At 41.4% G+C, this 27,056-nt stretch overlaps 1 protein-coding gene across 1 annotated transcript in view; it reads left to right on the top strand.

The window, feature by feature from the left end:
- Window positions 1-27,056, top strand: part of LOC115108441 (protein TANC1-like) — a 296,178-nt gene that overhangs the window by 203,887 nt on the left and 65,235 nt on the right. The window contains exons 9-11 of the mRNA XM_029632769.2: window positions 3,253-3,375; window positions 4,949-5,230; window positions 7,058-7,215. Of these exons, the coding sequence (XP_029488629.2) occupies window positions 3,253-3,375; window positions 4,949-5,230; window positions 7,058-7,215 (563 nt within the window). The remainder of the gene's footprint in view (window positions 1-3,252; window positions 3,376-4,948; window positions 5,231-7,057; window positions 7,216-27,056) is intronic.

Here is a 27,056-nt window from a genome sequence, read left to right on the forward strand (position 1 = left end):
CATTCTCTCTACTATTATTCTGACATGACACATTCTTAAAATAAAAGTGGTGATCCTAACTGACCTAAGACAGGGAATTTTTACTTGGATTAAATGTCAGGAATTGTGAAAAACTGAGTTTGTATGTATTTGGCTAAAGTGTATGTAAACTTCCGACTTCAAATGTACACTAGTACACTACTTTTAACAAAACCCCTATGGCCATGTGGCACCCTGTTCCCTACTTTTGAGACTAGGATTGCCATTTGGGATGTACACAAGTACTGGGGAGAAGCGATGTCCACAGAGCTCGCAACTCAGCTGACCCCCCCCCAATCCTACTCCGACACAGGAGACAAAGAACAAAGGGATTCAAAGGGCAAAGCTGCACAAAAAATAACCGATTTTCATCAGAAAGGAACCTGTCACATCTGTGGAGCTTCAAAGCTGCTCCCAACATATTCATACACAATATCACATCAACCAGGAATGATCTGCTGCTGGAATAAGAAGAGGAGAGAGAGAGAGACTGACTATTGGAACACTGTATAATATGTTGGGGCTTGAAAGAACAAATATAGAAACATGACTTTACAGCATTAAATTTTGTGTATTTTTCTTCTCTTACGTTAGAGAGGATTGTAAAGAGCATCTAATGGCACAGTGCATCTGTGAGACGGCCCTAGTACCACTCTGAAAAAGTTACACTGCCTCCTTGGTTTTAGCACTAACAGACTGCTGCGAATATCTGTGTTGCAGCTTTGTATAAAGGGATACCAATTCCAATGGGTCTACTGAGAGCACGAAAGGGGTGGAGGGAGAGAGGTAGAGAAGGGAGAGATGGGATGGTAATCTCACTGCAGTCCACGAATGTCAGCATGGGGCTTGAATGATGCGCTAGATCTGGATCGCCGCGCAGACTTTCAACTTAACTTCTCTCTCCCTCCCTCCATCTCTTCTACTGTCCCCCTCCTTTCTGCCATCTCTCACTCCTCTCTTCCTTACATCATTCACTCTGCAGTTCACACTACCCTCTTCCTCCTCTCTCCCGGTGCCCTGGTTTTGGCTATTTCTTTTCTCTATCCCTCTTTCACTTTCTCTCTCCCTCCACTCCCTTTCCTCTCCCTCTCTGTATATACTGTATATCTCTCTCTCTCACTCTCTTTCTCCATTTCTCCATCTCCCCCTCTCACCCTCCCCTCTCTCTCTGTGTGACAGCAGTACAGGGAGGATCATTGATTAATTCCTCTGTGAGTCCGGCTGCCTAGTGCAAACTGTAATCAGCCAGGAGAGCAGCTCTCATCACATTCCCGCCTTTCATTTCTTCTTTGGTTTATTCACCCACTTTTTCTCCTCCGCTTGCTAAAGATCTGTGTGAGGGGTGGGTAGAGGGAACATTCTCATAAAGCACCTGTATTCATTTTGCACGGAGCGCTGCTAATGCTGTGGATGTTGTGAGGTAGGAAGAGGGAAAGAGCAGTGCCTGTGGATTGCCAAGCCCAGTCACCAGTTGAATGCGGCCAGTGTGCCTGTACATGGATGGGAGCGCTGGGGCAGAAGATTCACTTGGGTACCCTGATGAGCATCCAGCCCACTGGGGACAATAATTCTCTGGAGCTTTTCCACAAAGGGCCTCCGCCCTGCCTGCCTTTCAGCCTGCCTGCTCCACGCCGGGAGTGTTTTTAAATACCTGCTGCTGTCCTGCCCAGCTATCTGGCTCTGCTGCCGCTGACCGACTGTAAGTAGCTACTTCAGCCTCTAGTGTGCTAATACCGGTGGGGGCCCACTGCCCAGCACTAACAGGTTGGCACTGTTGGGAGCATTGAGCTCAAGTGCAACAAACGGTTTAACATTCTGGCTGCATTGTGTGAAGTGATTTCTCACCGTGCATGCTGAATTAAAGTTATGCTATCCCAGACTTGAGCTCTCATTTATTCTCATTTTAGAGCTGAAGTAAAATTCACATCATCAGGCTTGTGAAAAGTGAAACATAAAAGTGGCTGATCGTTGAGTTTTATTTTTGCCTATTAAAGTTCTATTGATTCCTATTAAAGTTATATTGATGCCTATTAAAGTTCTGTTGATGCCTATTAAAGTTCTGTTGATGCGCGCTGCCTTCCCTGCGGGTTCCTAATTAGGAGAACATTCCTCCAAGTAAGTTGGAGAAGAGAGTCGCATACTGTCCTGTCTGTCCTCCCAGCTCAGCTGAGGCAGATGGAGTAGAGAGAGAGAGGAGGGCTTTGATTTTTCCTGTTAAAGGGGCAATCTAGAATTGGTACATCCATTTAGCTGTTTAGCAAAAAAAAAGTGGTGTCTTTTCCACATTGTTGTTGTTCCTTTAAACATGACAGCCAGGTCTCCATGGTGATTTCATTGTTGCCAGGAACACCGAAGACCTTGTTTAACGTTGTCTGTCTTTGTCTGCATGTTGCTAGAGGATGCCGGCTCAGACGGTAGGTAGTGTTTGAGGTTGAATTTTATATAACAAACTGTTAGTGTTTATTATCACTTCTCATTCTGATCCAATGACAGGAATTGTTTGCAGTCATTCTTCCTTCATGGCTGTTTCTTCTCCTGTGGCTATAGGCTGCATGTTCTGTGAGTTCTCTCTCTAATGCTGCTGTAGCCTACTGTATGTTTTCATGCAGTAATCCCTGTAGTAAGGCTGGCTTTAGTGAGTAAATGTGTCTGTTGGCTCTGTGTTGTGTTCCTGACATCCATATTAATTTGCTGAGTCCCAAGTGGCACCATATTCCCTATAAAGTGAACTGCTTTTCACCAGATGCACTATGGGCCCTGGTCTAAAGTATTGCACAATAAAGGGAATAGCGAGGCATTTGGGAAGCGAGGCATTTGGATATTGCTCACCACCTGTCGGCTGTACTGTACCTGTCTGCCCAGTGCCCACACCACCTCCAGGGAACTGCCAATGCCAGGGTCCACTGCTCTGGCCAAACTCCCGTTCACTTTCCTCTGCCTGAAATCCTGCCATCGTCACCCTGGATCTGTGTCCCCTCTTCTTCTCTCTACTCCTCTTTTCTCTCTCTCAACGTATTCCGGACAAACCCTGGATTAGAATTTATGACTTATTGACATGATTTCCCCTGTGACATGTTTGTCATCATTGGTTTTAGCTGGTGATCATTGTCTGTTCAGAGTAATCTGATCATGTGCATTCACCTAATAAAGGCTGAACTGCGAATCACGTCATCATTTTCGTGAAAAACACATGATCTCATAGTTTTCTCTCTCTCTCTCTCTCTCTCTCTGTAGCCACCAGTTCCACCAAGCTGGAAGACCTGAGCTATCTTGATGAACAGCGTAATACTCCCCTGCGGACGTCCATTCGGCTGCCCTGGCATAACACAGGTGGGAGGGCACCACAAGACTCCAAAGGTACTGTTAAACAGCATGTACATCTAGACTATGTCCTAAATGGTACCCCATTCCCTATATAGTTCACTTCTTTTGATCAGGGCCCTTTGTAGTGCACTATATAATAGGGAATAGGGTGCCATTTGGATCACAGCCATACAATAACTAGCTATTCTCCGGGATAGAACAAGGACCAGCACAGTGCACACCAGAATTATAAACAAAACATAGGGAAAATGTCAACCTATTCCATAGAACACAGTAGCATATGCTACATGGCCAAAAGTATGTTTATTAATATGGAGTTGGTCCCCCCTTTGCTGCTGCTACTATTTAACCCTCTTTTAAAACCCTCTCAGTTTTCTCTGCCACTGTCAGTATAAAGTTGTTAGACTTATGTAAAATGTCCCTCTGGACAGACATTTTTGCAACAGTCCACATTTATGAGCATTATGTGTTTGGCTTTCATTAGACACTGTAAGCAGTCTAATAGAAGCATTCATGTTTGTTAAATTGCAAACCTTTGCCATCCACCTCCATGATTTCCATTTAAATGCAGTTGAGCAGCTTCTCCAACTAAACTGCTATTCCCAGAGCTCAGTAGACGGAGGGGACTGGTGGTTGTCGTATAGTATGGCTAGTACTGATTTGTCTCTCTTATGCAGTCAAGGTGTGTGGGAGAAAGAAATAATCAGTGCTGAAGCTAGCTGCCCTGTTGAAGATTACTTACAAATGGTCCAAGCCAATGGAGCTAGCTGGTCATAGCTCAGACTAAGAGATGGAGAGAGAGAGAAAGAAAGAAAGACAGAGAGAGAGAGAGAGGGAAAATACAGAGAGAGTGGGGAGAGATAGAGAGGGCAATGATGAAGAGAGAGAGAGAGAGCTACAGAGGAAAAATAGCCCATTCTTTCTCTAGCTGTGCGGTGGACATTGACTGCAGTCCAGGCATCTCCTCTCCTCCCCCTCAACAGCCCTGAGAAGAGTGTTTGGCCTGCAGCAGGTGTTTATTGCCTGGTTGACAGTCAGCACTTATCACACTGCAACCGCCATAGACAGACAGATGGACAGACGGACAGTGATTTTTTTGTTATGATCAACTGATATTAATGTTCCTCAAATGGTTTGTGAACGAATGGTGTGACAATGAGACACACAAAGACGGTTCAGATGATTACAGGAGAAAAATATGTTGTTTTCAATCTGATTATCCTGGATGATACTCCGGCAAAATGACGCAATATGATACAATGTTTAACATTTCTGTGGATTGCAAACCTCACACATACACACGCCACGGCAAGACGTGCACATACAGATGAGAGATCAATTAGAATGCAGAGGCCAAGCTTTCAGAGAAAACAGATGAAAGATGTGTAAGGTAAACAGTACAGGTGTAAACGGTGTTTCAGATGGAGACGTTCCCTAATCAGTGACTGAATTGGTTTCGAGGCTTGGCTTCACGCCAGCTAGGGAATAAATGTCTGTCTATTTATTCACTCTCACGCCTAGCTAAATGTATGATTCATTATATATGCCCTCTTTTCTTATGAACTTTCAGTTGGTAAATGTTTGTCTTTTATTTGGTTTCTTCCAGCACGCTTCGCTCCCTACAAGACGGTGGACATCATGCTCAAGCCGCTGCTGTTCGAGGTGCCCAGCATCACCACAGACTCTGTGTTTGTGGGCCGCGATTGGCTCTTCCAGCAGCTGGAGGACGTTCTGAAGGGCGACGGTTGCGAGGAGAGCCGCGGCGCCGTAGTTGTGGGCAATGTGGGCTTCGGCAAGACGGCCATCATCTCCCGCCTGGTGGCGCTCAGCTGTCACGGCGGCCGCATGCGGCAGATCGCCTCTAACAGTCCCAGCTCATCGCCCAAAAGTAAGAAATAACCCGTAGTTACGTTTCAAATGGTACCCTATTCCCTATTTAGTACACTCCTTTTGACCAGGGCCCAGGACACATCCACAGTCACGCACTGCCTGGACCAAATGTGACCTAATCCTCCTCATCATCATCATTCATGTTGGGTGCTCTCGTGTAAATAGACATGTCAGGGACTTACAGAAAGGAGATTAGACTGTGGGCTGAAATAATGTGTGGTTAAATCCATCAACATGTACAGTAGTGACATGAAATGTCCAGGAACTATGTAGCCCAACACGTCAATCATCCAGGTTCTGACAGGAAGTGATACAGATAGGTATAAAGTTTTCACTTGGCAGAAAAAAATATGTACTCTATCGTTCAAATGTTTCGGGTCACTTTGAAATGTCCTTGTTTTTGAAAGAAAAGCAATTTTTTTTGCCCTTTAAAATAACATCAAATTGATCAGAAATACAGTGTAGACATTGTTAATGTTGTAAATGACAATTGTAGCTGGAAAAGGCAGATTTTTTATGGAATATCTACATAGGCGTACAGAGGCCCATTATCAGCAACCATCACTCCTGTGTTCCAATGGCATGTTGTGTTAGCTAATCCAAGTTTATAATTTTAAAAGGCTAATTGATCATTAGAAAACCTTTTTGTAATTATGTTAGAACAGCTGAAAACTGTTATCCTGATTAAAGAAGAAATAAAACTGGCCTTCTTTAGACTAGTTGAGTATCTGGAGCATCAGCATTTGTGGGTTTGATTGCAGGCTCAAAATGGCCAGAAACAAATACATTCTTCTGAAACTGGTCAGTCTATTCTTGTTCTGTGAAATGAAGGCTATTCCATGTGAGAAATACCAAGAAACTGAAGATCTCGTACAACGCTGTGTACTACTCCCTTCACAGAACAGCGCAAACTGGTTCTAATAGAAAGAGGAGTGGGAGTCCCCGGTGCACAACTGAGCAAGAGGACAAGTACATTAGAGTGTCTAGTTTGAGAAACAGACGCCTCACAAGTCCTCAACTGACAATTTCATTAAATAGTACCCGCAAAACACCAGTCTCAATGTCAACCGTGAAGAGGCGACTCTGGGATGCTGGCCTTCTAGGCTGAGTGGCAAAGAAAAAGCCATATTTCAGACTGGCCAATAAAAATAAAATATTAAGATGGGCAAAAGAACACAGGCACTGGACAAAGGAACTCTTCCTAGAAGGCCAGCATCCCGGAGTCGCCTCTTCATTGTTGATGTTGAGACTGGTGTTTTGCAGGTACTATTTAATGAAGCTGTCCAGCTACAATTGTCATTTACAACATTAACATTCTCTACACTGTATTTCTGATCAATTTGATGTTATTTTAATGTACAAAAAATGTGCTTTTCTTTTAAAAACAAGGACATTTCTAAGTGACCCCAAACTTTTGAACGGTAGTGTAATTGTAATGCTACAGACTACTGTATGTTTCTGAATACAGAAGGGCACAGCCTTGGTTGCATTGATGTCATTGCTATGCTTTCTCGAGTTGGTAAATGCTGAATACTATATGCTATGTATAAGTCTTCCACACAATCTCACAAGGTTATTCTGTACGAATGAAATACATTTTCATTGTGAGAGTAAGAACTGATTTGTCAAACAATGAAAAGTTATCAGCTAAGTCCCAAACAGCAGCCAATTCCCTATATAGTGTGCTGCTTTTGACGAGTAAAAAGTAGTACACTATTGGAATAGGGTGCCATTTAGGATGTAGCCATGGTTGCACCTGAATAGTCTTTACAGTGAGTCTTCTTGTTGATGGACGACCCTGCTTCCCTCCCGCTCTTCCTTTTAGATGGTGGGGACCCCCAGAGCACTGACCTCCCCCTCAGCCAGCCCCCTCAGCCCACCCCTCCACCCAGCGCCACCAACACCATGCGGAACAACAGCTGTCCCGGCACCCCTGAGGTCCAGAGACGCAAGGAGGAGGCCGTCAAACGCCTGGCCACCAAGGTACTGTAGGCTCACATTGCCAGATCACAGTTCATAGCCCAACCCAACAATTGGGAATGTTGTTGCTGTGACTTTCTTTGTCCCAGATCACCTATAGAGCTCTGGTCAAAAGTAGCACTATATAGGGAATATGGTGCAATTTGGGACATACCCTTTGAGATTATAAAATGACTTCTGCTCTCTTTTTTAAGTTGTTCTTCTGTAAGTTTGCATGGAAATGTATTTATTACACATGATGGCTTTGGGGCATTGTGTCATTTCACCGGTCAGGTTCAAAGTAGACATTTTGTTACTGTGAAGTGCATCTTGGTGCTCAGAATAGCAAGAAGTCAACGAGAGTGTCTATACCTTAACACTAGAACCGCTAAAGCAGTCATTTTGACTGCTCATGAATATTATTTATTTATTATTTTTTAAGTCATGTCCGTCCGTCCCTGTCCTTGTCTTTTCCTAAATAAGTCTATATAACACAGTCAGTGTTAGAATCTTAATATCACAAACATGACTGTTTTATGGTTTTTCCCCCGTTGCCCTCTTTCTCCCAAGAGTAAGGCCAGCTCCGCTCCACTCCTTCTTCCGATAGTTGAAAGTGCCCAGAGCTGATAATCACCCCAATAATTGCTTTGAATCGGAACCTAAACTATACTGAAACTAATTTCACACATATAACAAAAGATTAAATAAATTAAGTAAAGTATGATGGGGAGAAAGAGGGAGAATGGGTGAGATGATGAGCAAGGGGAAGCGAACGATGCACAATTATATAATCAACTATTTTAAATTAAGATCAGGGTGGCCCATTCTATTGAATTGATCCATGCTAATTATAATCTTAAAATGGTACAGTGCTTCAGAAAGTATTCACACCCCTTGACTTTTTCCACATTTTGTTGTGTTATAGCAGGAATTTAAAATGGATTAAAATGCGATTTTTTTTTTGTCACTGGCCTACACACAAGAACCCATAGTGTCAAAGAGGAATGATGTTTTTCACATTTTTACAAATTAAATAAAAATAAAAAAGCTGAATTATCTTCAGTCAATATGTATTCACGCCCTTTGTCATGGAAAGCCTATGGCCATTCCAATACCTTGACTTTGCTGTCCTTAAGCCATTTTGCCACAACTTTGGAAGTATGCTTGGGTCATTGTCCATTTGGAAGACCCATTTGCGACCAAGCTTTAACTTCCTGACTGATGTCTTGAGATGTTGCTTCAATATATCCACATAAGTTTTCACATAACTTTCCTCATGATGCCATCTACTTTGAGTCCCTCCTGCAGCAAAGCACCCACACAACATGATGCTGCCACCCCCGTGCTTCACAGTTGGATGGTGTTCTTCGGCTTGCAAACCTCCCTCTTTTTCCTCCAAACATAACAAAGGTCATTATGGCCAAACAGTTCTATTTTTGTTTCATCAGACCGGAGGACATTTCTCCAAAAAGTACGGTTTTTGTCCCCATGTGCTTGTTGCAATGCGTAGTCTGGCTTTTTTATGGCGGTTTTGGAGCAGTGGCTTCTTCCTCGCTGAGTGGCCTTTCAGGTTATGTCGATATAGGACTCGTTTTACTGTGGATATAGATACTTTTGTACCTGTTTCCTCCAGCATCTTCACAAGGTCCTTTGCTGTTGTTCTGGGATTGATTTGCACTTTTCGCTAACAAAGTACGTTCATCTCTAGGAGACAGAACGTGTCTCCTTCCAGAGCGGTATGATGGCTGTGTGGTCCCATGGTGTTTATACTTGTGTACTATTGTTTGTACAGATGAACGTGGTACCTTCAGGCGTTTGGAAATTGCTCCCAACCAGACTTGTGTAGATCTACAATTTTCTTGATTTGAAAGGTCTTGATTTCTTTTGACTTTCCCATGATGTCAAGCAAAGAGGCACTGAGTTTCAAGGTAGGCCTTGAAATACATCTACAGGTACACCTTCAATTGACTCAAATGATATCAATTAGCCTATCAGAAGCTTCTAAAGCCATGACATCATTTTCTGGAATTTTCCAAGCTGTTGAAAGGCACAGCCAACTTAGTGCATATAAACTTCTGACCCACTGGAATTGTGATACAGTGAATTATAAGTGAAATAATCTATCTGTAAACATTTGTTGGAAAAATTACACAAACCATATGTCCTAACCGACTTGCCAAAACTATAGTTTGTTAACAAGATATTTGTGGAGTGATTGAAAAACAAGTCTTAACGACTCCAACCTAAGTTATGTAAACTTCCGACCTCAACTGTATGTTCAGGAGTAAAAATGTGCGTAACACTAGCACCGACTGGCCTTTCAGCCTGTAAGTACCTGCTAGGGAACGTTGCCACATATCAACCCGCAAGGTGCGCAAACATAAGCACCAAGGCTTGTTAAATAGTGAAGAATCAATTGTATATATTTTTTTACCTTTATTTAACTAGGCAAGAGTTAAGAACAAATTCTTATTTTCAATGGCGGCCTAGGAACAGTGGGTTAACTGTCTGTTCAGGGGCAGAACGACAGATTTGTACCTTGTCAGCTTGGGGATTTGAACTTGCAACCTTCCGGTTACTAGTCCAACGCCCTAACCACTAGGCTACCCTGCCTCCCCATATAGCATGATATGCATAAATAAATATTTGTGGAAATGCACAGTATATCCATGTAGAAATTTAACAACAGTAGTTTTATTTTTATATAGAGTCAAGGATATGTTTTTTATAAATATGCAAATTCCTAGTGAAAATGTAGGCCTAAAGAAAATCCTTGACACTTCCAACCGATGACTCATCAATATTCTAACGGTCTAGTAAATACATTTCATATATGCTATCTGAAGAATAATAATTTAGTGGTGTTTTTAAAGGTCTTAGGTAACATTAGAAAACCATAAAACTATTATTACAAAGAACATAATTTCATTTTTATTAGTTTATGTTACTCTAGGCTATAAGTAATAATGAAAAACCACTAGTTCGTCCATCACAAAGAAGTCCGTAATAATTTAGTTTTGTCAGGTCTAAAGAAACATTGTGGAAATAAGAACATGTATTTAAAAGAAAACAGAATAGTGAATTTGGTAATTTGCTGAATGCATGGAATGTGCAGATGGAAAAAGTGACATTTGGAAATAGAATTGCACCTCTGAATTTTGAGAGTTATTTGACAAATGTAAGTGTCATAGAAACTGCAGAATATGCTCTTTTTGATACTATATAGAAATCAAAATGTTTTACCTGCATGTGACTCTGAAGGACGATTTGATTAACTGATGATCCTTTCCCTGCATCTGTCATTTCCAAGCTATGCCCATCTCTTCATGTACAATTTGACAACTGATAATATTGTCACTCATCAGACTATTGTCAATTTAATCTAGTCTATATTCTAACTCTTATGTGTGAAATTAGTTTAGGTGTAGTTTCGATGGGCCGCTGTGCTGGCTGACTGACATTGTTTGCTTCCCCGCGCTCATCAACTTGGATAGTCAAGGATATGTTTTGCATTATTCTAAAGGTGTACTGCATGTTTTCGTAGCATGTTTTCGTTTCCCTTACAATAAATGTGATTAGTAATAAAAAACTGTCCCATAACAGCTTATTTTTACAAAGTAAAACTTAAAACAGAATGGTATCAACCCACAAGGTGCGTGGTCAAGTTACTAACATGTGCACCAACGATGATAAATAGGTATAACACAAACTCATCATTATACTATTGTTGTTCATAATTAAATCAACATCTTCTTCCTCCTTACCATTTAGTTAGGCCTCATTTAAATTTGATTCTAAAGTAATGTGCACAATTATCTCCTTTCATCCATTTGTCATTCATTCAGTGGGCTGGCATCGTTTGCTTCCTTTCAAGTCCCTTCTCATCAATTAGGATAGAGTCGAGATATGTTTTGCGTTATTCTAAAGGCCTACTGCAACACATAGTTATAGTAAATAAAACAATCCCATATCAGCTTATTTTTACAAAGTAAAACAAAAGGAAAATATATCAACCCGCAAGTCAAATTATTTGCTATAAACATGAGCACCAAAGCTGACAAATAGGCATATCAAACTCATCATTACACTATTGTCTTTCTAAATTAAATCAACCTCTTCACCTTCCTTGTCATTCAGCTAGGCCTAATTTAAATCAAATTGTGAACTAACCTGCACAAGTATCTCCCATTCATCTATTTGTTATTCAGTGAGGCGAGAGAGGCGCATTAGCGCCTGGCTTGGTACCAACATCCTACAGCGCATTTGTCTTGGCCCATTAAGGTGGTACTAGGTGTGGAAACAACAGGTAAAAGAGCTCTAAATGCTTTTCAGTTTGGCATTTAAAGATTCTGACAACTGAGCAATGTAAAATGCAAACATTTAGTAAAAGTCAGGGAAGGTGCAGGAGGTAGCTTTTTCTTTTGCCTTTATGTTTTATTTACAAATCAAACATCAGTAGCCGTTGACCTATGGCGGTTTTAGTGTTAACAAGTCACATAAGTTGCACTCTGTGTGCAATAATAGTTTTTTACATGATTTTGACTGACTACCTCATATCTACTCCACACATGCAATTATATGTAAGGTCCCTCAGGAGAGCAGTGAATTTCAAACACAGATTCAACCACAAACACCAGGGATGTTTTCCAATGCCTCGCAAAAAAGGGCACCTATTAGTACAGTAGATGGGTAAAAAAGCAGACCTTGAATATCCCCTTGATCACTGTGAAGTTTTTAATTACACATTGGATAGTGTATCAATACACCAAGTCACTACAAAGATACAGGCGTCCTTCCTAACTCAGTTGCCGGAGAGGAAGGAAACTGCTCAGGGATTTCACCATGAGGCCAAAGGCGACTTTAAAACAGTTACAGAGTTTAATGGCTGTGATAGTTGAAAACTGAGGATGGATCAACAACATTGTAGTTTACTCCACAATACTAATCTAATTGACAGAGTGAAAATCTTTTCCTGAATACAACAAAGTGATATGTTTGGGGCAAATCCAATACAACACATTGCCACTCTCCGTATTTGCAAGCGTAGTGGTGGCTGCATCATGTTATGCTTGTAATCGTTAAGGACTGGGGAGTTTTTCAGGATAAAATATAAATGGAATGGAGCCAAGCACCGGCAAAACTCTAGAGGAAACCCTGGTTCATTCGGCTTGCCACCAGACACTGGGAGATTAATTCACCTTTCAGCATGAGAATAACCTAAAACACAAGGCCAAGTCTACACTGGAGTTGCTTACCAAGAAGACAGTGAATGTTACTGAATAGCCGATTTACAGTTTTGACTTAAATCTTCTTGAAAATCTATGGCAAGACCTGAAAATGGTTGTCTAGCAATGATCAACAACCAATTTGACATAACTTGAAGAACTTTGACTAATGGGCAAATGTTGCGCAATCCAAGTCTGGAAAGCTCGTAGAGACCAACCCTGAAAAACTCACAGCTGTAATCGCTGCCAAAGGTGTTTCTACAAAGTATTGACTCAGGGGTGTGAATACTTATGAAAATTTGTTATTTCTGTATTTCATTTTCAATAAATTTGCAAACATTTTTACAAACATGTTATTACTTTCTCATAATGGGGTGTTGTGTGTAGATGGGGGGAAAACGATCTAATACCTTGTGAATTCAGGCTGTGGAATAATTGAAGGGGTATGAATACTTTCTTAAGGCACTGTGTGCACCCTATATCAGTCCACTGAAGAATCAAAGCAGTCTTATCAATCTCCTCTGGGCTATTTGGAGTATGCTACACAGTGAGAGCGTGCGTAATTTTACTTGCTGAGCGGCTTTCAATATCTGTGAAAATATCCACATCGGGCAGCAAGTGATCGAGAGTCAGAGAATGTGGTGATGGGGCTTGTGGAACCTCATGTTGGCAAGGGGAGAAATGTCACCATGAACAATTTCCTAACTTCACTGTCATTGGTGAACAATTTGCTTGCAAAGAAAACTAATCTGGCCGGCACCATGAACAACTGAAATCCAACTGGTGCCGTTGTGTGAAGATGCACACAATATAAGCACGAGCTGACAAAACATTTGACTCACTGCCTCAATTTGGTCTTATGTAGCAAAATTTGAAATGGTGTTTTTTACATTGGATAAAAGGAGAGACTCGGAGCTAGAAAATTGTATATCATACACTACAGTTGAGGAACAATGGGGAAGTAATTCTACTTTGAAAGTTGATAAACTTGTAACCCCACTTTTGAGAAAATGGCCCTAGAATATTGTGGTACACCTACTTTACTGAAGAGCTCTTCTTTGTCTACACCATTCAGCATCGTTCACACCCTCTTAAGACTTAGCCCCACCCACCTCTTTAAGGATTCACTTGTGAGGCCATGTGCCAAACAGAGTGAGTAGTGTAGTAAATAACCAAAGATTTCAAGTCTAAAAGTGGTAAAAGTAATAGCAAAAAGTAGTAGTAAAAATACACTTCATCTATATCCTAATCTGACTTTGGTGTTGTTCTTCAACATGTGGTCATGTTGTTCTTCACATTACCGTCTCTGGTAAACACACTATATCAAGTAAAATCAAATTGTATTTGTCACATGCAGAGGATACAGAAGGTGTATACAGTACAGTTACTTGCATATTTGCATAGTAGCAATATCAAAAATAGTGTTGAGATAAAAAATATTGTATAAATATTAGATTATTCTTACTCAGACACACTTGTCTAAATTGATGGGTCATGTGAAAGAAATGTGACAACCACCCACCAGCCACATCTACCTAAGTGGATGGGTAACTATTGTCTAGACATGTACAGTGCATTCGTAATGTATTCAGGCCCCTTTACTTTTTCCACATTTTGTTACGCTACAGCCTTAATCTAAAATGGATTAAATCTACACACAATACCCTATAATGACAAAACGAAAACAGGTTTTTATACATATTTTTACAACAAAAAAAACATGACTTATTAATGTATTTATATATATCTTATTTACATAAATATTTAGACCTTTTGTTATGAGACTCGAAGAAGGGCCTTGGTCAGGGAGAACCCGAGGGAGTTCTCTGCAGCTCTCCACCAATCAGGCCTTATTGGTAGAGTGGTCAGATGGAAGCCACTCCTCAGTAAAAAGCACATTACAGCTCGCTTGGAGTTTGCTAAAAGGCACCTAGATGACTCTCAAACCATGAGAAACAAGATTCTCTGATCTGATGAAACCAAGATTGAAATCTTTGGCCTAAATGCCAAGCGTCACGTCTGGAGGAAACCTGGCACCATCCCTACGAATGAAGCATGGTGGTGGAAGCATCATGCTGTTGGGATGTAGCGGCAGGGACTAAGAGCCTAGTCAGGATTGAGGGAAAGGTAAATGGAGCAAAGTACAGCGATATCATTGATGAAAACCTGCTCCAGATCACTCAGGACCTCAGACTGGGGCAAAGGTTCACCTTCCAACAGGGCAACAACCCTAAGCACACAGCCAAGACAATGCAGGTGTGGCCCATCCGGAACCCAGACTTGAACCCGATCAAACATCTCTGGAGAGACCTGAGAATAGCTGTGGAGCTATGCTCCACATCCAACATGACAGAGCTTGAGAGGATCTGCAGAGAAGAATGGGAGAAACTCCCCAAATACAGGTGTTCCAAACTTGTAGCGTCATACCCAAGAAGACTCAAGGCTGTAATCGCTGCCAAAGGTACTTCAACAAAGAAGTGATTAATGGGTCTGAATACTTATGTAAGTACTTTTTAATACATTTGCAAAAATGTGAAATCTTATTTTGGTTTGTCATTAGGGGGTATTGTGTGTAGATTGATGAGGGGGAAAAATAAAAATTGAATAGACTTTAGGTTAAGGCTGTAAAGTAACAAAATGTGGAAATAGTCAAGGAGTCTGAATACTTTCCAAATGCTCTGTACATGTCGAGACACGTTGTGTCAAGTCACTCTGGTTCACACTGATCGTAGTAGTAGTCCATAATACATTTTCCCCACTGATCTTTGTCTATAGCGCCTGCTAAAATTCAGGGCAGTAATGTTGTTTAGTGCAGTCCATGTTGTTGAGGGCAGTCCAACGTTATATTTTTCACATAGACAGAAACATTCTATATGGCAGACCAATCCAAACTCATTTCTAGGCATGTCCAGCCCATCCATTATCTCAGCTAATCATGGCTAGCGGGAAGGTCCCTGTCTTTTTCCACGGATTAACCAACTAGGCTCATAATTTAACTATTTTATTTGTATTTACAGATGGCATACAAATTTATTTTGAAGGCACATGAAAGTTCACATGTTCCCGAAGGCATTTTGATAAATAAATGTAATAAAATCTTCAAATTGACAGTTATATTCGTTATAATGCCATTATTGCTTTTGTGCCGAGTTTCACTATTTATAAAGGCCACTTGGTACTTATTATGATGTTTTGGCTACTGATGTTTTCATCATTTCATCAGTTTTACCGATGCACGTATTCTCTTCTCTCTGTCTACTTCTTCTGTCCTTCATTTCATCCCACTGTAGATTGGGGAGGGAGGCTGTGGCGCCTCCCTGAATCATGTCCTTTCATATCGAGACTGGGTTTCCTTTAGTATTCATGAGGTTTTGTCAAAAAAACATAACAGACCGTGCGGCACTCAGTTGATTTATGTTTGTTTACATTAATTTATTTGTATCTGAAGCAAGTTAATTAAAACATGTCCCTGGGGTCCTGGATGTTTATTGAAGACAATCACACAGAGTCCCCATTAAATGAATTCTCACATCATAGGCCCGTTTGATTTGCAGCGAGCTCTGAGCTTAGTTAAATAATCATTCCTCTTGATTCTCCCTCATCAAATGGACTTAACATCCAATGCGAAGTCACTCAGCCCCAATTTTCACCTTGGCAGCTCCAATACAATGGAGAGGGAGAGAGTGAGAAGCTCATTCTGGATCCTTAACATGTTGTGATTGCTACTGCACACTTCTGTCACTCACAGAGATAAGCAAATGATGTGTCGGGCCAGACTCCCCTAGGACTCGTCTCTTTGTTGCGTCCCAAATGGCACCCTATTCCCTATATGGTGCGCTACTTTTGACGAGCGTCTAATGCGCAATAAAGGGAAATAGTGTGCCATTTGGGACAACGTCAGTGTTGCCAGGGTAACATGTTAGTAGTATGGTCAGAAAGACCTCAGGTTGGGTAAATTGTCCAAATGGCTGTGGCTCACAGTTCACAACATGAATATAGCAGCTTCCTACAACCTGAGGTGACTTGTCAATACAGAATGGCTTATTAATCGGTTTATTTACAGTGCATTCGGAAAATATTCAGACCTCTTCCAGTTTTCCACATTTTCTTACATTACAGCCTTATTCTAAAATGGATTAAATATGTTTTTTCCTCATCAATCAACACACAATACCCCATGAACACAAAGCTTAAACAGGTTTTTAGACATTTCTGCAAATTTATAAAAAAAATAATAAAATAATACCTTATTTACTTAAGTATTTAGACCCTTTGGTATGAGACTCGAAATCGAGTTTAGGTGCATCCTGTTCCCATTGATCATTCTTGAGATGTTTCTACAACATGATTGAAGTCCACCTGTGGTAAATTCAACTGATTGGACATGATTTGGAAATGTACACACCTGTCTATGTAAGGTCCCACAGTTGAAAGTGTATGTCAGAGCAAAAACCAAGCCATGATGTCGAAGGAATTATCCGTAGAGCTCCGAGACAGGATTGTGTCGAGGCCCAGATCTGGGGAAGGGTACCAAAAAATGTCTGCAGCACTGTAGGTCCCCAAGAACACAGTGGCCTCCCCATTATTTTTATTTCTACTTTGCACATTCTTCCATTGCAAAACTACCATTCCAGTGTTTTATTGTGCTATATTGTATTTACTTTGCCACCATGGCCTTTTTTGCCTTTACCTCCCTTCTCACCTCATTTGCTCACATTGTATATAGACTTGTTTATACTGTATTATTGACTGTATGTTTGTTTTACTCCATGTGTAACTCTGTGTCGTTGTATCTGTCGAACTGCTTTGCTTTATCTTGGCCAGGTCGCAATTGTAAATGAGAACTTGTTCTCAACTTGCCTACCTGGTTAAATAAAGGTGAAATAAAATATAAAAAAATAAAAAATTCTTAAATGGAATAAGTTTGGAACCACCAAGACTCTTCCAAGAGCTGGCCAAACTGAGCAATCGGGTGAGAAGGGCCTTTGTCAGGGAGGTGACCAAGAACCCAAGGGTAACTCTGACAGAGCTCCAAAGTTCCTCTGTGGAGATGGGAGAACATTCCAGAAGGACAACCATCTCTGCAGCCCTCCACCAATCAGGCCTTTATGGTAGAGTGGGCAGATAGAAGCCACTTCTCAGTAAAAGGCATGAGTCTGAAGGACTCTCAGACCATGAGAAACAATATTCTCTGGTCTGACGAAACCAAGATTGAACTCTTTGGCCTGAATGCCAAGCGTCACGTCTGGAGGAAACCTGTCACCATCCCTACGGTGAAGCATGGTGGTGGCAGCATCATGCTGTTGGGGTGATTTTCAGCCCCAGGGACTGGGAGACTAGTCAGGTTCGAGGGGAAAGATGAACGGAGCAAAGTACAGAGAGATGTTTGATTTAAACCTGCTCCAGATCGCTCAGGACCTCAGACCGGGGGAAAGGTTCACCTTCCAACAGGATAACCACCCTAAGCACACAGCCAAGACAACACAGGAGTGGCTTCGGGACAAGTCTCTGAATGACCTTAAGTGGGCCAGCCAGAGCCCGGACTTGAACCCGATCAAACATCTCTGGAGAGACCTGAAAATAGCTGTGGAGCGACGCAATTCAACTTCAATTTTAGGTTGAAGTTGAATTGAACACTATAAAACAATCAGAATGGAGAAAGACCCATTGAAATCATTTAGAATATATGTGTTGCCACCCTACGGTCACACACTAATCATTAAGCAAATTTAGAACTTTTATAAATCAAAAACATAAAATACCGTCATACCATCAAAATGTTGAAAAATACCATGATATGATATTTTGGCCATATCGTACATCACTGGGCCGAGCTCCGTACAATCTAGGACCTCTATGTCAGGTGGTGCCAAAAACTCCAGCCACCCAAGCCATAGACTGTTAACTCTGCTACCATCCGGCAAACGGTACCGAAGCATCGGCTCTGGGACAAACAGGCTTCGAGACCGCTTCTACCCCCAAGCTATAAGACTGATATATATAGCCATAAGTCTGCTAAATACTGTAGTTAATTAATAGTTACCTGTACTATCTGCACTGACCCTATCTTGCATTGACTCTATGCACACTCATAAGACTATTCTGTATATACACACTATATACACTGACACTCACACAAAACCCACACATTCACTACACACGCACACACATACAGTACCAGTCATTTGTCAAAGAGAAATTATGTTTTTTGAAATGTTTACAAAGTTAATTTGTGGAATTTCTTTGCTTCTTAAGGCATTTGAGCCAATCAGTTGTGTTTTGACAAGTTTGATGTGGTATACAGAAGATAACCCTATTTGGTAAAAGACCAAGTCCATATTATGGCAAGAACAGCTCAAATAAGCAAAGAGAAACTAAAGAAACTTCACAAATGTACTTTTAACAAGGCAAACCTGTTAATTGAAATGCATTCAGGTGACTATCTCATGAAGCTGGTTGTTAGAATGCCGAGAGTGTACAAAAGCTGTCACCAAGGCAAAGGCTACTTTGAAGAATCTCAAATATAAAATATATTTGGATTAGTTTAACACTTTTTTGATTACTACATGATTCCATGTGTTATTTCATAGTTTTGATGTCTTCACTATTATTCTACAATGTAGAATATGTAAAAAATAAAGAAAATCTCTGGAATGAGTAGATGTGCCCAAACCTTTGACTGATGCTAATTATTCACAAAAGTAGTACGCCGGGCATTTAATAATCCTGAACCAATATGCAGCATGGGCAGCCCCCCCCATTGGAGAAAGACATCGCAGCACCCCCTAACCCCAAACTTCTTCCCCGCAGCTATGCTTTGAGTTACCCTGCTGAGGTTTGTAAGTGATTACAGCTTTTTTATTCAGTATTCACCATCTATTTCTATTTCACAGAGTTCTTCCCCTTCCCACTTTTGAAATGTCCATCTGTCATTTTGCTTCTGTTGTTTTGAGAAAAAAGATACACCACATCCACCTTGCAGCTTAGCTTGTCATTTACAAACATTACTGTATTACTTTTAGAAATAATGAAATATGACTAAAACATTCCAAGCCGTTTCATTCACCCTTGTCCCTGGTGCTGTTACATCACATGAATGGTTCAGCTTCAGAGTGCCCTGTTTTCTTGACTGTTATTTCAATAACACATGTTTTTAACACTCCTTGGCATCATAATGACCTTCCACTCCTGCACTAGATGCATTGAATCAGTGTGGCACTAACACAGGATAGTATAATGTGAGATGACAAGGCAGCAGGTAGCTTAGCGGTTAAGAACGTTGGGCCAGTAACACTGGTTTGAATCCCCAAGCCAACTAGGTGAATTTGTCAAATCTGTCGATTTGCCATTAAGCAAGGCACATAACACTAATTGCTCCTGAGTGTCTGCTAAATGATAAAAATGACAACAGCAAGCCACTGCTATAGGGAATAGGCAGCCTCTAGGAGCCACGTGCCACTGAATTTGAACATCTTGAAAGCCCCCATGCAGTCTTTTTAATTTACTGTATGTCTAATAAATCAGTGTGTGTGTTTATTTAATGAAAAAATAAATAAAAATATATGTTTAACCCCCTAGAGGGGTTCCGCGGGCCGTGAAAATCGACGGATGGCGGAATTTTTTTTTTGCATTGGATGCATCTCAATCCACTGCCCTTCCGCTTCCGCGGTGAAAGATGGCAGAACTGGAGCTGTGTTTTTCAGACCATGAGACATCCCGAAAATGTGTCTTATCACGAAAACGTCTATAACGTCTGAACGATTTGGCCTACAAACTCTTATGGCCCCCCCGGTGGAAAGATGAGACTCTCCTGAATGTTGTTTTGTTCCAGGACGCCCACAAGTGTCTAGAGACTCGTCTAAAATTGGTACAGCCAATCTGCCATCTTCTGTCTGTAGCAAACAGTTTGGGCTACACACTAATATGACCCCTCTGTGGAAAGGTGAGTCTCCATTCAGCCACAAGAGTATTAGTAAAGTCGGGCACTAATGTTGGGCGATTGGGTCTGGCTTGCAGTCGTCATAACAATTCATCCCAAAGGTGTCCGTGGGGTTGAGGTCAACCCCAGGCCAGTCCAGTTATGTTCTTCCACACCGATCTCAACAAACTATTTCTGTATGGACCTTGCTTTGGGCACAGGGGCATTATGATGCTGAAACAGGTAAGGGCCTTCCCCAAACTGTTGCCACAAAGTTGAAGCACAGAATTGTCTAGAATGTCATTGTATGCTGTAGCGTTAATATTTCCCTTCACTGGATCTAAGGGGCCTAGCCCGAACCATGAAAAACAGCCCCAGACCATTATTCGTCCTCCACCAAAGGCAGGTATTGTTCTCCTGTCATCCTCCAAATGGATGGGGATGCGTGATTCATCACTCCAGAGAACGCGTTTCCACTGCTCCAGGGTCCAATGGCGGCGAACTTTACACCACTCTAGCAGACGCTTGGCATTGCGCATGGTGATCTTAGGCTTGTGTGCGGCTGCTAAGCCATGGAAACCCATTTCATGATGCTCCTGACGAACAGTTCTTGTGATGATGTTGCTTTGAGAGGCTGTTTGGAACTCGGTAGTGAGTGTTGCAACTCACTACTGTGCCGTTGTTGCTCCTAGACGTTTCCAATTCACAATAACAGCACTAACAGTTGACTGGGGCAGATCTAGCAGGGCAGAAATTTGACGAACTGACTTGTTGGAATCCTATGACTTTGATACGTTGAAAGTCACTGAGCTCTTCAGTACGGACCATTCTACTGCCAATGTTTGTCTATGGAGATTGCATGGCTGTGAGCTCGATTTTATACACCTGTCAGCAACGTGTGGCTGAAATAGCCGAATCCACTAATTTGAAGAGGTGTCCACATACTTTTGTAGTGTGGCTACACCTGAGGGTTAATAATTTATTTCCCTGATCCTCATTTTGCCATTGAAATGCCCAGTCTGATTGTGTGGGAGTGTTGAAACAAATAGTTATATATTTACATTATATTTACATACACAGCCCTGATTTGTAGATAGGATTGTCTAGAGCAGGTGTGGGCAATTGCAGTCCTCGAGAGCCTGATTGGTGTCTCAGTTTTGCTCCAGCCCCAGCTAACACACCTGACTCAATAATCACCTAATCATGATCTTCACTTAAGAATGCAATTTGATTAATCAGCTATGTTTGCTAGGGATGTAGAAAAGTTTTGACACCAATCAGGCCCTCAATGACTGGAGTGCTCTAGACCACTCCACCCCTGCTCTAGAGCCTACCCCACTTAAGGTGTCGCCTAGCCGAACTCAGCTAGGCGAAATGAATGAGTGTGCCCGCATGCTCCCTTAAAAGACCTTCATCTCTCGTTGAATGACAACAAACACTTAATTGAAAAATCCCTGCACTGCAAAAATTGAAATCTAAATAAGATTAAATATCTTTAATCAAGGCAATATATGCTTGTTTTTGTCTGACAAGATATTTCTTCTTACCAGGCAGTTTTTATGTTAGAGCATTTCACTTGTTTCAAGCTTTTTTGTCCTTAATTATCTTAATAAGATAATATATCGTGTTACTGAGATTGCATTACTGGTTCTGAGTAACTTAGTGCTTGAAACTAGAATTACAAGAATTATAAAGCTGTTTGATCAACACTGACAAGTACTAAACTGCATTGTCAAAGTCAGAATTTCTTATTTCAAGCATCTTATCCTTTTCATCTCTTCACATATTAAGAACAGATAATGACCAAATGGAATTCACTGTGTTATTGTCATCTTACACACAGGAAGGTAATCATGTAGACAAAATACAGTACAGAACAAAGACCGTACACTTTTCATATCTGGGGAACACAGATACATATTGTTGTACAATTCTATTACATCCACAAGATGGTATTTGACTTGTACATATGTTTGGCTCTTGTTGCTAATTGTGTAATAAGAGGTCAAATCAACCAGCTGAGACCTCAACTTGATAAGCCATGACGTTTCGATCAAAGCGTATAGTTTGACATGGTTGACATTTCAAACAGTAAAGCCTAGAATCAACAAGAAATAGGTTTTTGACCAGTCCAAATTCTGGCATATAACCATTCAGTACTTTGGCAAAGATCATGGACTTCTGAGTTGTGTATTTATTACAATTTATTACAAGCCATTTGACTGATACAGCATTGTTTACTTCATTGAAACCCATGGAAATCCCTCAATTGTCCACATAAATATTGTAGATCTTTAACCTCTGATACAGGTCCCATCTCCCTTTCATTTGAAAAAATTGGGTGCGTTGAACTGTTAACATTTTGTCAGCTTTCATATATGTGGTTCTGATTGATCAAAGACTTGCAAATATTTTTTAAATTGAGCTTGGAAGCCCATTGTTTAAAGAAACAATGTTTAGACTCGAACCGCATACACATACTGTATGTCTGACCATTGGACCCAATTACTTTATCTGTGATGGAAAATGTATCATATAATGCTGTTTAGGTGTAACATTGCGGTCTGGAAAAAGCTCCTTCCAATGCTTCAAATGATTTTCAATGAGTAACTTAAACCTAGACACTGTCGCAATGGAAAGAACAGATGCAAATACTATCTGTACAATCTCTATTAGCTCAATTATCAGTTGTATATATGCATTGACTTCCAAACTCTCCAAAACAAATGGCAATATCCTTAGCAGGACAAGTATTTGCCCAGAGGACTGTTTTAGTTTACCATCACTTGACGTTAATGTACTAACATAAATTGGGGATGGCCGATCTCTAACATCTAGAGGGGAATAAAGGGAACCAAGAATAGCAGAATTCAGTCCAGATCAATCTGTCCTGACACAACAAGATGATTCAAAACACATTTGATTTCCAATGGGCCTACGCCCTCCAGAATTACATGCATAAGGTTTTGCAGAGTTTGTTGAATAATATCAAAGGCTGGGAATTCAACTAACTTGCTCCTTCTATTGATCCCGTATGTTGTTCTCAGGCTGATCAATCAACGACAAAGGGGCGTAGACTTCGGCTTGCCTCAAGAAAATGTTTTGTGTGCACAAACAGCCACATTTGTTTTTGTCTTAATATATGCACGAAATGCTTTAATGATACGTATGGAAATTAAAGATGACTGACTGGTCATTGGTCAGAATAATCAGATCAGATCAGATGTGTCATGCTTTGGGCCAAAAACTCCATCCCACCTGAACAGGCTCTTACATTAAAATGGCATTATCATAATTTTGACAATTTCAGAGTGTTATTTCGACCTCGTAGTGTGGAAATATCATAACAAAAAAACTAGAAAATCTAGTTTTGGACTGCACTGCCCCTTTAACATGTTTAAACTCTGTGAATCCCTCATACCAATTATGCACTAAACTGCTTTCAACAGCCTCTCTCAAAGGAGCGTTCCTGTGGTGTTGTGACTGCCACGCAACATTGCATCGTCAGTCATCACGGCTAAATGAAAAGGAGGTGCCGCTCTTCAAATCCACCCTCATATCCAGGGCACTCACTCATGCAGCCGCAAATTATTTCATGCTTTTGCAGTTGCAATTAGGCACTGGTATCGCTTGATTCGCGTATATGAGCACAATCACACTTCAAAGTTTTGTCCCTGAATTAGAAATTAATTACAGTAGATCACGACTCTGGAAACATCCAGTTGTACTGCAGAGAATCACCTAGAAATACTTGACAAACACCAGATGTTCATGTCTCTTTGATGAGGTAGTGGTCTGCATGGGATGTACAGTATGGTCCACATCTGTGAGACGTTGTAGCTCAATGTTACTGCATCCTTCCTCTCAGGTTACTACAGAGTAGCTGTACAGTGAAACAGTTTCTGATTAGCAAGCTGCTGTCTCCTCTCTTTCATTCTAATCCATCCACAACAATGGACATCTACTTACCCCACACACAGTGTCTAACGGCATTGTGTCTCTCTCACAGCAGTATGTCATATCGATAGCAAAGCTAGGTTTTTTGCTCCGATACAGCTCTTCATTATTTAGATTTTTTTTGTCAGTAGCAGCTCGTTTGACTTAATTGTCCCAGTGTGAGAAATGTCTTGGCAGCAGGGCTAGTAACAGTACTTTGGCAATGGTCCTTGCTTCTGCCGCTTTATTATTATGCCCAGGGAAAAAGTGGAATTCTCCACCACTTGTGAAGGCTCTGTAGATTCATCATGTTAGCTTGGCCGTCTCTCTCAGAAGGCTGCGTTGGGCCAGGAAGTTTACCCCCGAGGAGGTGTAGGACAAGCTATTCCTGTTAACCCCGTCTGTCCAAACAGGAAAGAACGCCATCCGTCAAGCAGACGATTCAATAATAATTTGATCAATTCATTGGATATTATGAAGGAAGCAGCCGTAATGGCAGCGGCCAGGCATGCGCCTCAAGGTCCTCCTTCCCTCGTCCTAGGCCACAATCGTGTGCCAACTTCCTCTGCCATTTAGATCTGTGACAGAGATCATCATGAGAGCACTACTTTGTTACAGTTAAAGTGCTTACTCTTGTTTTATCTGTTGGTGAGGGTTATATTTCTCTCATTTCAAATCAGACTATTTGGGTGTGATTTACTCACAGGTCGCATCCAAGAAATTAGGATGGGACATATTTAGACTATTTTTCTCATCTGATAGTGAATGTGCGGTTCTGAGACTGGTGTTGTTATGGGCCAACTGTCTCTCTGACCTCTCTGGGACATCTTCATCATTGTGCCTGGGGACAGGCTCCAGGTCTTGAGTCCTTCTGCAGTAGACCCAGGCAGAGTCATGGCTGCTATGTGGTGCGCTAAGGTGCAGTAGCACCTAGCCAGTCACCTGCTTCTCCCTCCTCATGTTCTTCTGCCCTGTAAAGTGTGTCAGCTCCTCCAGGTTTGATTGTAATTAGGACAGAGAGAGGGAGAGAGAGAGAGACAGATCCACAGGGTCCCACAGCCCCTCTCCCACCCGCCAACCCCTGTCCAAGTCAGATGTCCGCGAACACAGCAGAACATGTTCAGTACAAGGCACAGGCAGGACATCCTACTTTTAGAGCTCCACTTGGGAGACAGTATTTGGGGAGGTTAGTTGAGGTCGTTGAGCAATGCTTCAACCAGTTCATCATCATCCCCTCTGTCTGGGTAGGGTCATATTCATTAGTGCACAACATAGCAAAAATGTTTTACATTGGAAAACATTTATTGTTGGACAAATCCAGATAACCCCTATCCGTTTCAGCCTGTTTGCTTCCGTTTCGTTCCTAGTGTATACAACCCTGCTCAAGTGGACTGACTGGAGTGGGTTATAGCCTAGTGGGTGTTGGTTAGTCAGACGATTGCATATGAAGGTCATAATACAAGGGCATGCCTTCAAGTCCCAGCTTTGATTTCATACTAACAAATAGCTACTGTATTTTCTCACCGCCAAGTTCTATTTTATAATGGCAAAAGTGGATTGAGGTCAGGGCTGGCTTAGTCTATATACCAAACTGATGTATTTAGGGACCTATAAAAGGGGAGTACGCATAGATGCTAATGATAACCGTCGACTGGTAGAGATGGGAAAGGCTTTCCCATAAATCTTCCCAAATAAATGTTAACTACAAAGTAGCTTATGCCTACCTGGCAGAATGATATCATGATCATTTGCATCAATCCAGTGGTCTTTTGTTTTGCAAACTCTGCAATTACATGAGTGCTTACCGAACAACAGTGTCTTGCTGGTGCGCAGTTACATTAATGGGTAACTACACCCCAAAATTAAAATGTATTAGATTTTTCCCAGACCGCAAAAGTGGTCTTCTGATGAGGTCGTACGTCCACGTGGAAATCTAATTAACATAATCTGTATGGTTTAAGCTAGAGATATGTGTTTTTTTGCATGGGCTGTGTCTCAATCCATCACATCTGCCAATATAGCCCTTCCGCATCGATGGTGAAAGGTGGCTAGAGTGTGTTTGCCAGACCATGAGACATCCCAAAATTGTGTCTTCTCACGAAATGTCTGTAGTGTCCAAACGGTTTGACCTACATTATGACCAATCTATTGAAAGCTGAGACTCTCACTCTGTTTTTTCACATGGAGCCCCCAAGCCTCACAAGACTCATCTGAAGGTCCCCGGTACCAGTTAAAAAAATATGGAGATAGTTTAGTGCCTCAAATAAGGGGGTAAATACATGTAAAGAAATATAGGTATTGTTTCCTGATCTTTCTTATATCTCTCAGATATCCTGTGCATTCGGAAAGTATTCAGACACTTTGACTTTTTCCACATTTTGTTATGTTACAGCAATCTACACACAATACCCCATAATGACAAAGCAAAACATGTTTTTAGACATTTGTGCATATTTCATTACATATTACATTTACATAAGTATTCAGACCCTTTACTCAGTACTTTGTTGAAGCACCTTTGGCAGCGATTACAGCCGTCTTCTTGGGTATGACGCTACGAGCTTGGCACGCATGTATTCCGGGAGTTTCTCCCATTCTTCTCTGCAGATTCTCTCAAGTTCTGTCAGGTTGGATGGGGAGCGTCGCTGCACAGCTGTTTTCAGGTCTCTCCAGAGATGTTCGGTCGGGTTGAAATCTGGGCTCTGGCTGGGCCACTCAAAGACATTCAGAGACTTGTCCTGAAGCCAGTCCTGTGTTGTCTTGGCTATGTGCTTAGGGTGGTTGTC

Source organism: Oncorhynchus nerka, linkage group LG3 (genome assembly GCF_034236695.1).
Source record: "Oncorhynchus nerka isolate Pitt River linkage group LG3, Oner_Uvic_2.0, whole genome shotgun sequence".
Lineage (NCBI taxonomy): Eukaryota > Metazoa > Chordata > Actinopteri > Salmoniformes > Salmonidae > Oncorhynchus > Oncorhynchus nerka.